Source organism: Ictidomys tridecemlineatus, chromosome 11, assembly GCF_052094955.1.
Source record: "Ictidomys tridecemlineatus isolate mIctTri1 chromosome 11, mIctTri1.hap1, whole genome shotgun sequence".
In the NCBI taxonomy this organism is placed as follows: Eukaryota; Metazoa; Chordata; class Mammalia; order Rodentia; family Sciuridae; genus Ictidomys; species Ictidomys tridecemlineatus.
Window position 1 is genome coordinate 84,701,846 of NC_135487.1, and position 16,027 is coordinate 84,717,872.

A 16,027-nucleotide genomic window follows, 5' to 3' on the forward strand; every position below is an offset into this window, starting at 1 on the left:
GCCTCAACAAAGGCATGTAAAACAAAACAAAACAAAACAAAAAACCCTAAAATGAAAAGCTCCAGGGAAGAGTTCATTGTGATGAGCGCTTAGGACAACAAAGAGGTGAGTGTCTGCCAAAACCCAAATCCTGTGCTTACCACTTAAAGGACTAAGGAAAATATTAAGATCTTCCTGGCTCCTGTGCCTGCGGTGACCTCCACACATCCTTAATGGAACATCTAAAGAATGCTGACTTGGCTTGGCTCAGAACCACCCCCTGTGTCAAGGCTCTCACTCCCTTCTGGGATGTGCCCAGCCCTTGGGGCAATGAAGTGTCCTTCAGGGGATCAATAGGTCACCTTGAGCTTTCTTTGTTTTAACTTGCATTTCAGAAGCCCATGGGGGAATAGGACTTAAGTCCTTGTCAGGATCCTGAAAAGCTGCCCTGTAACTCCCCAGCTGTATGACTTCGGTGTTGGTGTTTCCCCAATATATTGATGTATTTTCTTCTCTTTCTCTTTTGGCTTTCATATTACTACTAAAATAAATGCTATCACATATAAAGAGAGTGTCTTTATGGTCTGTCAGGTCCACCCTGCTGAATTCAGCAGCTGCACACATATGTAATGCCTTAATGTTACACCTCTTTAGTTTTTGAGTGTTTGTAGGAAGGGGAAACCAGCATCTAAGAAGATAAGGCATAGCTGCAAGAATTCAGGACCTGATCCTTCCCCCTTGGAAGCCTCAGAATGTTCCTTTAGTCATTGCCTGGAGTTTGAGGTACCCTCCTTGGCTTTGCTGCAGACCACCCTGAACACCTGGGGAGGCCACCACAAACAGTCACTGAACACAGCTTCGTTCCTGAGGGATGCATCCCATACTTGGAGAATTCCCAATGGCTGGCTCCTCTTTAGTTTGGTTTTGGTATAAGAACAGACTCAATAATTATTGAGTGAAAATAAGGGTTTTAATGGAATCCTGATTTGGGCGAACTAACATCATGTTGCTTCAATAAACTGATTCAGCAAATTCCTAACATCAACAACCCCTGTAGAATACATAGGCTTTAGGGAGACTTTCAAATTGCTACCCGACCCCCACCAGTACACATAGAACTCTCTGCCTTTTGACCTAACAGTACCTATCCCTTCAACACAGCATAAGATTATCAGTTCCCACTTTTGGAACATGAGATGAAGTGGCCTAATTTTTACACTTCTTCAGAGCATGTTAATCCAAGCACATCTAATGACTTAAATTCTATGCCTTGTCTCATCTTTAAAACAGAGATAATCAATCATAGCACCTAACTAATAGGGTTGCTGAGGAGACCAAAGTAATTAATACATGTAGGGCACTAAGGATTTCTGACACTATGGCATTATTACTAGGTGTTATTCAAGTTTTCCCTCCCAATTACTATGTGGAGAGAACTTAGGCTAAATGACTCAGTACAGCACTTTAACCTGAAGAGTTTTATGTGCATCCTTGAAGCATTATGCTCAGATGGCACAGTGTTCCCACACTGCTTCCTGAATGGTCTGGGGTCACATAGATGTCACCTATGTTGCTCCCCCATGAAAAGCAAAACTTAAGCCATGACTTGAAGGGGGTAGGAGAGAAAAAAATAAAAAAACAAGAACTTGAATGGCTTGGATTTTTGTGACCTAAGGATACAGCTTATCTTAATATTAGGTGTGTGGTTTGTGAAACAGATATGAAGCTGGGCTAGGGTGTTAAGGGAGGCACAATGATTGAACCTCAATAAGAAAAGATAATATGTTGAGAAGGAGCAAAACCACTGTGTTAGTCTGCTTTGTTCTGCTGTAACAGAATACTTGAGACTGGGTAACTTATAAAGAGCGGAGATTGGGCTGGGGATGTGGCTCAAGCGGTAGCGCGCTCGCCTGGCATGCGTGCAGCCCTGGGTTCGATCCTCGGCACCATATACAAAACAAAGATGTTGTGTCCGCCAAAAACTGAAAAATAAACATCAAAAATTCTCTCTCTCTCTCTCTCCTCTCTCTTAAAAAAAAAAAAAAAAAAGAATGGAGATTTATTTCTTACAGTTCTGGAGGCAGGGAAGTCCAGGATTGAGGAGTAACTTCTGGTGAGGGCTTTCTTCCTGTTTCAGCATGGTAGAAAGCATCACATGGTTAGAGAAAGCAAGAGATTGAAAGTGCAGCCTCAAGCGCTTTTATAATCAGCATCGATCCATCTGTGCATGAGGGCGAACCCCTCATGGCCTGGACACCTCTCATTAGTCCTCACTTTCTAACACTTTGCATTGGGGATTACATTTCCAACATATGCTTTTCTGGGGGATACTTTCAAACTTCCTTCCCTGTTGTGCTTCATTTTCAAATGTCAGAGGATTATTCTGCATAATGAACAGAACCTTGATTTCCTTTTTGGCCATTCTTAGCAATGATTTTGCTTTCTTTCCATTTACAAAACCCTGGTAACTGCTATTAGTCCCATATTAGTGAAGACATATTAGTGGAAGACATGAATTTTCTGGCTGCTTTGCTTTAATTTCAACCACTAAGAACACAGCAAGAGCTTTGTTCACCCCTGGCACACCCCAGGATGTGGACAGCCTTGTGGAATAGCACTGCTGCCAGAGCCAGGCTCCTGCCTCTGCATTCCTCCAGGGGATCCTGCCATCCTGAAGGTCCTACACACAACAGGGAATGAATCTTTTGTTGAATTCTCGATGGATGAGACTACAGAGATGATAATGGCATTGGCATGGGATATAGGACAAGATGATGAGAATTCTCTTGAGCCAATGATGTTGAACCTTCAGGCGAATATGTTGCATATTTACTTCAGGCCTCCTTCTCCTTTATGCAAAGGATAAGGCTTTACTGATCACGTTATTCTTCATTTAAAATTCAGCAAATGCCCATCAGTGGGGAACTGGTTAAATTATACGACACCTATCTTCTGATTGTCTTAGATTCAGAAACTTCTATTAGATAGTTCTTAGTATCTTGTTCTTTTCCCTGTATAGAAATATAATTATATTTTTATTTTTATGAATTTTAGTATCTGTTTTCTTCATTAGACTGTAAGTCCAATCAAGGCAGGGACCATGAGGGCAGGCATTGTGTGCACAGTGCTTAGAACCATTCTTAGTATAGAGTAGATGTTTGATATCTGAATGTATAATAAATACATCAATGGAATATTATACAGTCATTTAAAATATGATAATGTGGAACTGTTTATTGACATATAGGAATCCAGAATATAATGACAAGTTGAAAAAAAATTAAAATGATCAAATAGTACATATACTATGATCCAATTTTTATAAAAAGAATAAGCATATAGATACATCAAAATGTTAATAGTGGTAGGACTATGGATTATATCTTATTTTGTTTGTAACTTCCATATTATCTGAATTTTTAAAATAACAGCATTTATTTAATTTATTATTTTGATTTAAAAACTATTCCCATTTAGAAAAAAAATTTAAGTAGACATTAAAATGATCTTTTTCTGCCACAAAACTTCACATGAACAATGAATTTTGGCATACAGTATTCAATTGAACAATATCAGAAACAACTCAGATTTCTGAATTCAATTCCCAATGCTAGATTACATTCATCTTGATATTTCTGATTAAAGTGAACCTTTAACAAAATAATCATTATGAAGCCTTCCTTTCTGAATAAATTTCATTATTTTATTTTTATGTTCATAATTACTCATCAGACTCTTCTCTCCTTTTATTCATGTTCCTACTCAGGATATAGAGGATGGAATAGACACTTTTTTCTTTTCTTAATCTATTTGTAGCTAAAAATCAAGAAAATTAAAAGGCAGCAGGCTTTTGAATTAAAAAAAAAAATCAGCAGCTGCAACATTTAAAGTACTTTCCTCACATGAAGTAAGTTGTTGAAAGTGAAGTTTCTTCCCAACTAAATGCCAAAGTATATCCACTTTAAACCTTTAACAGCTTTACTGATTATAAAACTATCATTAAGATTAGGCTATAATTTCCCCTTTTAAAAGATGTTAATTTATATAAATAAGGCATTCATACATGATTCTCTCTACACAGAGCAAGAGTATATATATATATACTCAAATATCTTAAAAGAAGTATAATTGCACTTATATATCGATAAGCATGATTATAGGGAAATGGAAAATGTTTTGGTATACAAATTCCTTTCCCCAATTAAGTATAAAGTTTCATTAAGAATTAGTTAAGAAAGAAAGGAAGGAAGGAAGAAGCAAACGCTGTGTGTATATGGCTACTTGCCTGTTAGTAACATTGCTTTTGTTTTCTTGTCAGTTTCAATCCACTGACACACAGACCTCAGCACCATATCAAGAAGTCCCACTCTGACCTATAAAATGTGACAGCCCCAGGAGACCTATTACACTATTACTCATTTTCATTAAACAGTTAACATAATAGTGATAAATATTGTGCCTTAGAACCTTGATCATATAATAAAATCATTTATAATACAAATTATGATGAAGAATGTGTGCTGGCACAACGAGGCTTTACATACTTTGGAAGCTCAGAAAGTTCAAGAATGTCTTATTCATCTTCATTTCAGATCTAGTAGCATAAAAGCTGGGTTTTCTAAGTAGGATTTCCACAAATTAGAGAAACGTGACATTGTAGCACCATCAATAATTCTGTGATCAGCCGACCAGCTCACATTCATTATCTGTGCTTTATATACTTCTCCTTTCTGGTTAAATCGGGGAAGGGCCTAGAAATAAGCAAAACAAATAAATAGGTAAACTTTCATTGCTCAAAAGTCAAACTCTGCTGACAGTGGTATAAAATCAGGCAAACCCTCTTCTCTATGATAGAGATGATGTAGACATCCCAAAATACTATTATTATTCCTATCTTTGGGAGGATGTGCCCTAAGCATTCAGTTTCTACAAGGTTATCTTATATCTCTATATAATTGCCACACCTACCATAGACTTCATCTCAATTTCAAATATTTATCAATATTTAACAAGCACCTATTATGTGCCAGGTACTCTATGGACCCTGGGAGAGCCCAAAAAAGTTGAGGATTCCAAGCCCCCTCACTGAGGACAAGAAGGAAATGAGCCTTATGGATACCTGAGGAGATAGTAGGGAAGCCCAACTAGAGTGTTGTGGGAAAACCAAAGCTGGAAGGTGACTACAATGGAGGGTAGGGGTGAGAGTGGAACACGGGGTGGGGTGGGGGCACGTCATGAAAGGCAGTGTTTCTCAATCTATATTTGGTAAAGGATCTTCTCTTAAAATACAATGTCTAATCCATGGTAGGCTATTTTTTAAAAAACACACTAAAAGTAAACTATTAAAAAGAAAAAGAGCCAGGCACAGTGATGCATGCCTGTAATCCCAGTGGCTTAGGAGGCTGAGGCAGGAGGATGGTGAGTTCAAAGCCAGCCTCAGCAAAAGCAAGATGCTAAACAACTCAGTGAGACCCTGTCTCTAAATAAAATATAAAATAGGGCTGGGAATGTGGCTCAGTGGTCCAATGCCTCAGTTCAATCCCTGATACCAAAAAAAAAAAAAAAAAAAAGAAATAGAAATTACTAGCTCCAACTTCTTATTGGATTTGTTATACAAAATCACTCTGTAAACTGCTTTAAAAGTTTCCAAGGCCTACCCTTTCCATCTGTACTTACTGCCTCATGGCTTAGATACAACAGTTGCAGCCCAATGGGGGTCCCTGGTCACACTAAGTGGCATCCCTGTGGTTCTAGGTAGGCCATTGTGGCTACCTTGTTTTTGACTGAGCGAGATGAAAAGCCACCCGAGGTGTCTGAGCTGAACTCTTACTCACAAATGAGGAAGATTTCAGGAGGTACAGGATGGTGGAGAGAAAAAGAGCAGGGGCTTAGTTCTAGATTTGTTAAAACCAGAGATGCTTATTGACCTCCAGGCAGGATATGTGAGTTTGGATTTAAAAACTGAGGTCCAGTCTGGAGATACAAACTTGAGAGTCATAGGTGTGTAAATGGTATTTAAAGCCGTGAGACTGGATCAGATAAAGAAAAGAGCTAGAACTTAGCTTGGGTACTCCAATGTTTAGATATTGGGGAAATGAGAGTGCACAACAAAGGAGACTCAGAGCTAATGGGCATCGAGACAGGAGGAAAACCAGTATAGCAAGATATTCTGCAACTCAGTGGAATGGATCACTGTTAAAAGGTCAAGCAAGGGACTGTTGTACTCAGTGGTAGAGTGCTTGCCTAGCAGGTGAGAGGCACTGGGTTTGATCCTCAGCACCACAAGAAATAAATAAATAAGGATACCATGTCCATCTACAACTAAAAATAATATTAAAAAAAAAAAGTCAAGAAAAGGAGAACAGTATTGAGTATCAAGGAGGTTTTGGCGTCTTAGACAATTTAGCAATAAGGAGTTTAAAATTTATAGTTAAAAAATACAGGAAAGGAGAGATGAACTGGAGGGAGAGAGAAATGAAATACTATTTGTCCCTACTGAACAAAGACTACATTAAGTCACACTTCTAAGATCTATACTTCATATCTTGAAGAAACCATAGGTAAACCAATTATTTAACAATACACCTGGCTGATGCTGGGAAAACTGGAAATCCATATGCAACAAAATGAAAATAAACCCCTATCTCTCACCATGCACAAAAATAAACTCAAAGTGGATCAAGGACCTAGGAATTAGACCAGAGACCCTGCGCCTAATAGAGGAAAAAGTAGGCTCAAATCTTCATCACTTCAGATTAGGCCCCGACTTCCTTAACAAGACTCTTAAAGTGCAAATATAATCAAATCAAATAAAAAACTAATAAATGAGATGGTTTCAAACTAAAAAGCTTCTTCTCAGCAAAAGAAACAAACAATGAGGTGAAGAGAGAGCCTACATTTTGGGAGCAAATTTTTGCCACAGGCAGGTCAGATAGAGCATTAATTTCCAGAATACATAAAGAACTCAGAACACTTAACACCAAAAAAACAAACAAACAAACAAACAAACAAACAAACAAACAACAAAAAAAACCCCAATCAATAAATGGGCTAAATTGCTTCTTTACTTTCGATCAACAAATACATGAAAAAATGTTCAACATCTCTAGTAATTAGAGAAATGCAATCAAAACAACTCTAAAATTTCATCTTGCTCCAGTCAGGATGGCAATTATCAAGAATATAAGTAACAATAAGTGTTGGTGAGGATATGGGGGAAAGTGCATACTCATACACTGCCAGAGGGACTGCAAATTGGTGCAACCACTCTGGAAAGCAGTATGGAGATTTCTTAGAAAACTTGGAATGAAACTACCATTTGACCCAGTTATCCCACTCTTTGCTCTATACCCAAAGGACTTAAAATCAGCATACTATAATAACACAGCCACATCAATGTTAATAGCCGCTCAATTTACAATAGCTAAACTGTGGAACCAACCTAGACACCCTTCAATAGATGAATGGATAAAAAAAAACCTGTGGTATATGCACACAATGGAATATTACTTAGCATTAAAAGAGAATAAAATTATTACATTTGAGGGTAAATGGATAGAGTTGGAGAATATCATGCTAAACAAAGTAAGCCAATCCCAAAAACCAAAGCCAAATATTCTCTCTGAAAAGTGGACGATGATCCATAATGGGAGGGTGAGGAAAAATGGAGGAACTTTGGGCAGGAGGGAGGGGGAGGGGGTATGGGGGCAGGAAAGATGGTGGAATGAGATGGACATTATTACTCTGGGTACATGTATGACTGCACATATGATGTGATGCTACATTGTGTACAGCCAGAGAAATGAAAAGTTGTGCTGTGAATAAAATAAAATAAAAAATATGTATCTGCTGAGAAGATATTTGTACTAATGTTCATGTAGTGTTATTCACAATTGACAAGAAAATGGAAACAATCCAAATATTCATTGGCAGACGAATGGAGAAGCAAAATATAATATGTACATACAATAGATTATTATCAAGGCTTAAAAACAAGTGAAATTCTCATATATACTACAATATGGATGAACTTGGAAAACTATATGCTAAATGAAGTAAGCCATACACAAAAGGGTAACTACGCATGATTCCACTTACATGAAGTATAAGAGTAGTTAATGCAAAGAGTAGAATGGCAGATGCGGGGGGCTGGGAGGAGGCAGGGTGGGTACAGACTTTCAGTTTTACAGAGAAAAAGATTTCGATTGACCTGAACCTAAACAATCTAGATCACCATTTATTGCCCATGGCAGCAGCCACCAGAATTGCAGGGCTACCTGCAATTAGGAAGAAACAACTGATTGAGCCAAACTTCACAAACTCACACCTACAAAGTAAGAGGAAAAACTTAGAAATGATAACTCTACTTTGTGCTTACTTCCCTAATTTGCTTTAAATTGTTTTTAATTATGTAATACACATACCATAATTGATCCAAGGGCCCCAATGGCTACTTCAGGTGGCAATATCACTGGCTTGGCATAAGTGCCACCAATCTTTAAAAAAAGAAAGAGAGTAGGATTAAGAGTTTAAAGAACAAACGGCAAATATCATTTTATATTTTTAACTAAGCATAACAAAACTTTAAATGATGGTTCATGAATCTGAACATCATCACTCACTGATCCAATGTTGGAAAGAGTAAATGTTCCTCCGGTAAGGTCACTGGTGCTGAGCTGACCGGCAGAGCCCAATTTCTGGAGGCGGTTCAATTCAGTGGCAATCTCAAATACAGAGCGGATCTGAACATTTTTCACATTAGGGACAATCAACCCCTGTTCGGTGTCCATTGCTATCCCAATGTTATGTGAAGCCTAAGAAATAAAAAAATTATACAACAGTCTTTTAATACATAAGTAAAGGAAGGATAAAACTTCACTATTTTCTAAAATAACCATCAACAACTACTTTCTCCAAATTGACAATGACTTATAAGAAACAATTTTTTTTGTTGTTTGTTTTGGTACCAGGGGATTGAACCCAGGGGCACTTAACCACTGAGCACATCTCTAGCCCTTTTAAATACTTTTATTTAGAGATGAGGTCTCACTGAGTTGCTTAAGGCCTCACTAAATTGCTGAGGATGGCTTTGAATCTATGATCCTCCTTCCTCAGCCTCCCAAGCCGCTGGGATTACAGGCATGTGCCCAGATTCAAGAAATGATTTTAAGCAGGTATAGTGGCCCTTAACTCAGAGGATCACAAGTTCAAGGCCAGCCTCAGCAACTTATGAGACCATCTTTCAAAATAAAATAAAAATAAAAAGCATAATTTTGTTCAGCTTTCAGAGCCCCTGTATATCCTCTATATCTGGAGAGACTAGTAAAGATTAGCATTGGAGGTGGGTGCAGTGGCACACACTGGTAATCCCAGCAACTCAAGGGGCTGAGGTAATAGGAATACAAGTCTAAGGTTAATCTTGGCAACTTAGCAAGATCCTGTTTCAAAATAAAAATAAAAAGGGATGGGGATATGAGCTGGGGATGTATCTCAGTGGTAGAGCACTTAACTCACATGTGTGAGGCACTGGGTTCGATCCTCAGCACCACATAAAGATAAAAAAATAAAGCTATTGTGTCCATCTACAACTAAAAAATATTTTTTAAAAAAGGATTGGGGATATGACTCAGTGGTAGAGTGTCTCTAGGTTCAATCTCTAGCACTGCAAAAAGGAAAGAAAAAGACAAGAAATAAAACAATTAAAAAAATTTTTTTTTGAAAAATGATAATTGCTTTGCCAGTAGGAAAGTGGGGCATATGTTGTTAGTAGGAGTGTAAACTGGTTTAGATTTTCTGGAGAAGAGCTGACAATCTGTACCAACATTCATAAAAATTTGTGCTAAGAGATAAATACAGAAATATATAGAAATGAATAGGGATGTTGAATACAGATTGCTTTTAAGTTTGAGAAACTGCAAATAATCAAAATATTTATCAATAAGTTACTGATCAGTTGAATATCAAAGCTATATTTACTGACATATAATAATGCCCATAATACATTACATAAAAAAGAAAAAAAGAAGCAAGAAAAATTTGAAATATTTTTCTAAAATATATGAAAAATGAAATCCCAGAAGAACATCTATCTCAACATAAACAATGAGTTACTTTAATGTCATGGAATTGAAGGTAAATATCATTATTTTGTCTGGATTTCTTGTTTTATATATATATATATATATATATAGTCAGGAATTATTAAAACAAAATTAAATACAATTGCCTATTTTAATCATATTGGAATATTTTAAATATGATCCCCTAAAGAATCTAAGCTCACTGTGTGTGTGTGTGTGTGTGTGTGTGTTGCAGTGGATCAAACTCAGAACCTTGTGAATGCTAGGCAAGTGCTCTTCTACTGCTGAGCTACTGAACTACACCCTATTCCCTAAGCTCATATCTGGTTCTGTGTTTCTAATGAGAAATGTACATAAGGATTGACATCCCACAAAAAGTTCTATCTTAATGACTCCAAACAGAAGAGTTCACTTGAACTGAATTCAAATTTTATTAGTTTTTTCGTTTAAATTATTCTCACTCTTAAAATTCTAGGAATTCACCTTTGAGGGACTTGCTTCTTTTGGGAGGCAGTTTTATCCCATACCTTAATTCTATATAAAAAAAGATTACCATTTGAGGTATGATGGAAGTCTCTCTAACCTACAAGCATCATCTTCTATTTATAACAGACACTTTCACATTGCATAGCCAACCTTGTATGTTATATTCTGGCAGTTTTCATCCACAGAAGAATTAAGAATAGGAAACTGCAGTAATCCCAAAGAAGCAGCCTGTTTAACAGAAAGAGAATGCAAAGTTAGCATTTGAACTCAGAAAGGATAAGGAATTTGAAGGAATAAGAGATATAAAAGAAGGAAGGAGAGAATCATCTATGCTGAGTTTAATCTCAAGCCTAATGCACTGAGGCACAACAGTTCCACTGTTACTCTCAACCAATTTGCATCACTGAATCACCTCTATGTCTTCCTCTTTGCCTTCTCCTTTAATTTTCCTTCATCTTTTTTCTCTTAATACCATTTCTCTACTGCGCATATTCAGATTTCCCCAATTGTACCCAAAATACTCTCAATAGCTTTCTCCACCCATGCAGGATTTAATAATCGAGGTTCACTTGTATTTGGTGGTCGTGACTTGTATTAAACTTAAAAGGCAGCAAAATTAAACTGTTTAAGATTATTCTTAAAAAGAATCCACTTCCCTACTGCCCTCATCTAGACCTATTAAAAGTCTTAGTTTACTTGCGTTGTTTTGTTATTTCTGTCTGGATCTGTGGTCTGACAGGAAAATATATAAATAAATAAAATACTTGAACTAGAGTTAAGGAAAGTTATGGAAATCTTTCATAATGATTAGTTTAGATAGGATGGGTTAAGGAATTAGATCAATGAAGGTCAAATACAATGAAAACATTTGTTACAAATTCCTGAATTTTTATGACTTGAAAGTTTTAGCAAGCATTTTATTTGTTAACTATAACTTTTATCTTCTTCATGTAGAAAAGTATAAGTAAGACTAAAGTATTACACATAATAAGTGTTGTGAGCCAGGCATGGTGGCACACCCTGTAATCCCAGCAGCTTGGGAGGCTGAAGCAGAAAGACTGTGAGTTCAAAACCAGCCTCAGCAACAGTGAGGCGCTAAGCAACTCAGTGAGACCCTGTCTCTAAATAAAATACAAAAAAAGGGGACTGAGGTTGTGGCTCAGCAGTAGAGTGCTTGCCTAGCACGTGGGAGTAACTGGGTTTGATTCTCAGAATTGTATATAAATAAATAAAGTAAAGGTCCATTGACAACTCAAAGAAAAAAAAATAGGGCTGGGGATGTGGCTAAGTGGTTGAGTGCCCCTGAGTTCAATCCCCAGTACATGTTCCCCACCTCCAAAAAAAAAAAAACAGTGTTTTTTGAGCATAACCCAAATTTGTAAAAAGAAAATATAAGACACATGCCCATAGATTAGGTAATTTTCCTCCTACATAAATATTTTGTAGTATTTTTTTAAATATTTTTTTACTTGTAAGTGGACACAATATCTTTATTTTTATGTGGTGCTGAGAATCAAACCCAGGGCCTCCCATGTGTGAGGCAAACTCTCTACCACTGAGCTACAACCCCAGCCCTTATAGTATTTTTTAAACATTCTGAAATCTATATGCTATTTTAAAACAAAGTTCACTAAATTTTATTTTCAAAATATCTATCAGATATTTCATTTAGACTGGAACAATAAAGAAAAATGGCAATAAAAGAGATCCAATATATTTAAGAACTGGTCTACTCTAGCTTCCAAATAGACATGCTGTCACCAGGAGGCAGTAAGAAAAAGCCAGTCAAAACATGGTGGCACTCTCTTGCTATTCAAGGTTGCCTCCCAACCCAACTCTTCTTCCCCTAAGGCCAGGGGAATTTCTTTGTCTCTCCTCTTCTTCAATTCCTATTCATTCCCAATGAACTGCAATCATACTTGTACCTCAACAATACCTTCTTCCACCTGTCCACTCACAACTTCCCAATGATTACTCCAACAGCATTGCTACCCTTGTCCTGTTTAACCTTTGTGAAGCACATAACTGCCATCTACTTTCCTCCTTTCTCTGGGGCAAGAGAGGCTGAATCAATGGTCCCACTCTTCCTGGCCTCCCGGCCCTTAATAGTGCCTTATCAAGCATTGAGCTTAAATATGTGACTTGTTTTGGTCAAAGATAAGAACAAATTTGAAGCAGCAGAGCTAGGGGAAAAAATGGTCTTGGGGAAAAAAAAAAAAAAGTGGGCTTGCACATTTCTGCTTTCTCTGTCAACCCTTCCAGTGCTGAGACCATTTATAGGTGAGCATGCTGGGGAGAAGAGAGATGTGGAAGAGAAAGGATTCATCCCTGTGGAGGCCATTCCATACCAGCCTGTCCCTTGCTCACCTATGAGCTGACTACAGATATGAGAACACTGCTGAGGTCAGCAGACTCACTCTCCTGAAGACTCAAGTGACACAATAAACAGCTATTTTTAAAAAATATTTGTTTAATTGTAGATGAACACACAGTATCTTTATTTATTTTTAATGTGGTGCTGAGGATTGAACCTGGTGCCTCACACATGCAAGGCAAACACTTTACCACTGAGCTACAGCCCCAGCCCCTAAACAGCTATTTTTTAAATAATTAAATTTTAGGGTAGTTTGCCGTATAGCAACAGAAACCAGTAACCTGGCTTCTAAGCAACTCTTTCCTGGTCTATCTCCACTCACCGTCAACTTTCTTTGCCAATTCAACTTCTACTCATCCCCATGTAATCCTTCACCACCTTCTAATTCACACACAATTTGGGTGATATCTTCCACTTATTTCCACTGCCTCATCTCGACAGCTGACTCCCTACAGCTGTCACAGAGTCCAGATGCTTTCCTTCACCTACCGACATCTACTATATCTCATTTCTATACAGCATGCACTTACTTGTCAGGATGGTTGCTCAAAGAGAATGGTTTCTGTCTCATGAGTCTCAGTGTCCAGCAGAGAGACAACCAAGTAAACACTGGCAATACACTGAGATATATACATTAGAAGGGGAAAGAAAAGTGTATTTAACTCAAACAGTGACAGACACAGAAGCTTCTAGAAGAGTTTATATCTGAACAATTTGGTATTTAGGATGTGCAGGTATTTGGTCAAGAGAAGAGTGGCATTTAAGAAGGAATTATATATTCCACCAACTAGGCATAGCTTACTATGACTATCAGAGGCAGCGACCATGTGAGAGAAGACAGAGATGTAGACAGCAGGAACTTAAAAGTATTTGAATGTCACAATAAGGATTTTGGAAACTATCCTAGAGGCAAAGAAGGAGAACCCCTGAAAAGAATCAGGAACTAATAAAATAATTTGTTTTAAGGAAGATCAGTCTTGTGTAGCAAGAAGATAGAAACATCAGTATGAGGGGCTGGGGAAGTGGCTCGAGTGGTAGCACGCTCGCCTGGCATGCGTGCGGCCTGGGTTCGATCCTCAGCACCACATACCAACAAAGATGTTGTGTCCGCCGAGAATTAAAAAATAAATATTAAAAAAATTCTCTCTCTCTCTCTCTCTCTCTTAAAAAAAAAAAAATAAAGAATAGACCAGGACCAGAAATTTAAGTTTTTTTATGGTTAGCTATGTTTCCTTGACAAGTTTCTCAATCTTTTGGAGGCCTAAATTTTTTTTTTAAAAGAAGATGAGGTCAGTAATATTTACATGTCAGGATTACTCTGAGGATTAAGAGATATTACACATGGCATGCTTACTACAGCCTACCACATGGTAGCTACTTCACACTGGTCATTAATGTGAGCTACACTATGAGTTGCTCAAGGTCAGCTGATGGTTTCACTGTAAACTGGCCCCAACACCTGTGACACTAGAAATGATTTACAGAAGCCTCCACCTAAGTTTGTTGAAGAAATGAAAATAAATGCATGTCAGCAATATACAAAATCAATACCAAATCTCATTGTAGTTCAAAGCAGACTTTTCTGTGATCCTTTCAGAATTAAAAGCTTTACCTAACTGGCAGGATAATTCCAACCCCCAACACCATCCCCATGTTCAGAGAAATAAGTAGATAAGAATATAATACACAATTCCAATTTTATAAGTTTTTAGGCAAAAAATAATGTGCCTGCACATTTTTCTAACTATACGATATGGTGAGATGTAATATTTTATTCAAATCTGGTTAGCACATTGCATTTCTGCAAAAAAAAAAAAGTCAATATCCTACTCACAAACATGTCTGAAACAAATGAAATCTCACCTTTAAGAAAAAGGGCATAAAAGAGAGTTTAATTCCACGAGCTGCAGCAATAGGTTTTAATTCTTCTCGTAGCTTAACCAGTTCAGTAACGTCAACCTCATCACAATAGCCAAAGTGAGGTATCTTCAGGGCTGCAGACATGGTCTTAACCATTGCTTTTTGAAAGCCTGGAAATCATTCAATTATATTACTTATAAACCTGACATAGTATCATTCTTCAGAAATTAACTATATATCAATTGAAGTGTTTCTGGAAAAGCTATTATAAATTATATGCTGAATTTGAACTTTCCTTTTTGTAAGTCTTAAAAACATTGTATTATAGACATGCATCTATTAAAGTAGCTTCCTCCTAAACAAACGTACTGTTGCTGTGTGTTACTGTTAGGACTTTACCTTTTACAGGTTCCGTTATGTCTTTGCCTGTGAATACTGGAGGCCTTGATATTGGTATGGGAACAGTCCTGTCTTTTGGTTTTGGTGGCGGTGGTATAATTTCAGCTTTAGGTGAAGGAGGTAATATAGCTCCTGTCTGCTTTTCCAAATAGTTGAGAATATCTTCTTTAAGTATTCTGCCATCTCTTCCTGAGCCAACAACTTCACTCAACTTGATCTAAAAAAATAATACATTTTAACGTTAAAAATACAACTGCTCTCTCTCTGCTGAATAAATTAGTATAGGAAGTAACATTTTCATCATCTTAATAGACATGACACACCTCCCCTACATAAGTAATCACTTGTTACTTTTGTAACACTGTTCCTTTGCCCTAATAGTTTTGAGGTATTTATATGTAACCCATAGCTATTCATGAAAAACTTATTTTCAACAGTCAAATATTTTTAAATTTCATCCATAATTTTACTTTATTTACTTATATAGGCACTAGGGGTTGAGCCCAGAGGTACTCTACCACTGAGCTACATTTCCAGGCCTCTTTACTTTTCTTTTTACTTTTTAATTATAAAACAGGGTCTCACTAAGTTGCTCAGGCTGACCTCAAGCTTGCAATCCTCCTTTCTCAGCCTCCTGAGTCGCTGGGACCACTGGCGTGCACCACCACACTCGGCTCTTTCCTAATTCTTTCTTGAGTTTTTCTATTCTTAGAGACTACATACATAAAGGGGAGAACTGAGAATTTAAATAAGAATACACACTATAACTAATTTAGACTAATATTTTTGATGTTGGTTACCAGTTAAACATATAATAGCTTAAATAATCATATAAAAGCTTTCTCAAATT

The 16,027-nt window shown here is 37.2% G+C and overlaps 1 protein-coding gene across 2 annotated transcripts in view; it reads right to left on the reverse strand.

Moving 5' to 3' along the window:
• Window positions 1-3,193: 3,193 nt before the first annotated feature.
• Dbt (dihydrolipoamide branched chain transacylase E2) overlaps window positions 3,194-16,027 on the reverse strand; it is a 43,538-nt gene continuing 30,704 nt past the window's right edge. Inside the window, exons 6-11 of one of the 2 annotated variants that reach the window (XM_005339685.5) lie at window positions 15,178-15,394; window positions 14,782-14,948; window positions 10,695-10,772; window positions 8,601-8,792; window positions 8,403-8,474; window positions 3,194-4,730 (exon numbers count right to left, since the gene is read on the reverse strand). In XM_005339685.5, coding sequence (XP_005339742.1) covers window positions 4,563-4,730; window positions 8,403-8,474; window positions 8,601-8,792; window positions 10,695-10,772; window positions 14,782-14,948; window positions 15,178-15,394 — 894 coding nt within the window. In that variant the 3' untranslated portion in view covers window positions 3,194-4,562. The remainder of the gene's footprint in view (window positions 4,731-8,402; window positions 8,475-8,600; window positions 8,793-10,694; window positions 10,773-14,781; window positions 14,949-15,177; window positions 15,395-16,027) is intronic. The other variant, XM_078026817.1, reaches the window with a different exon arrangement.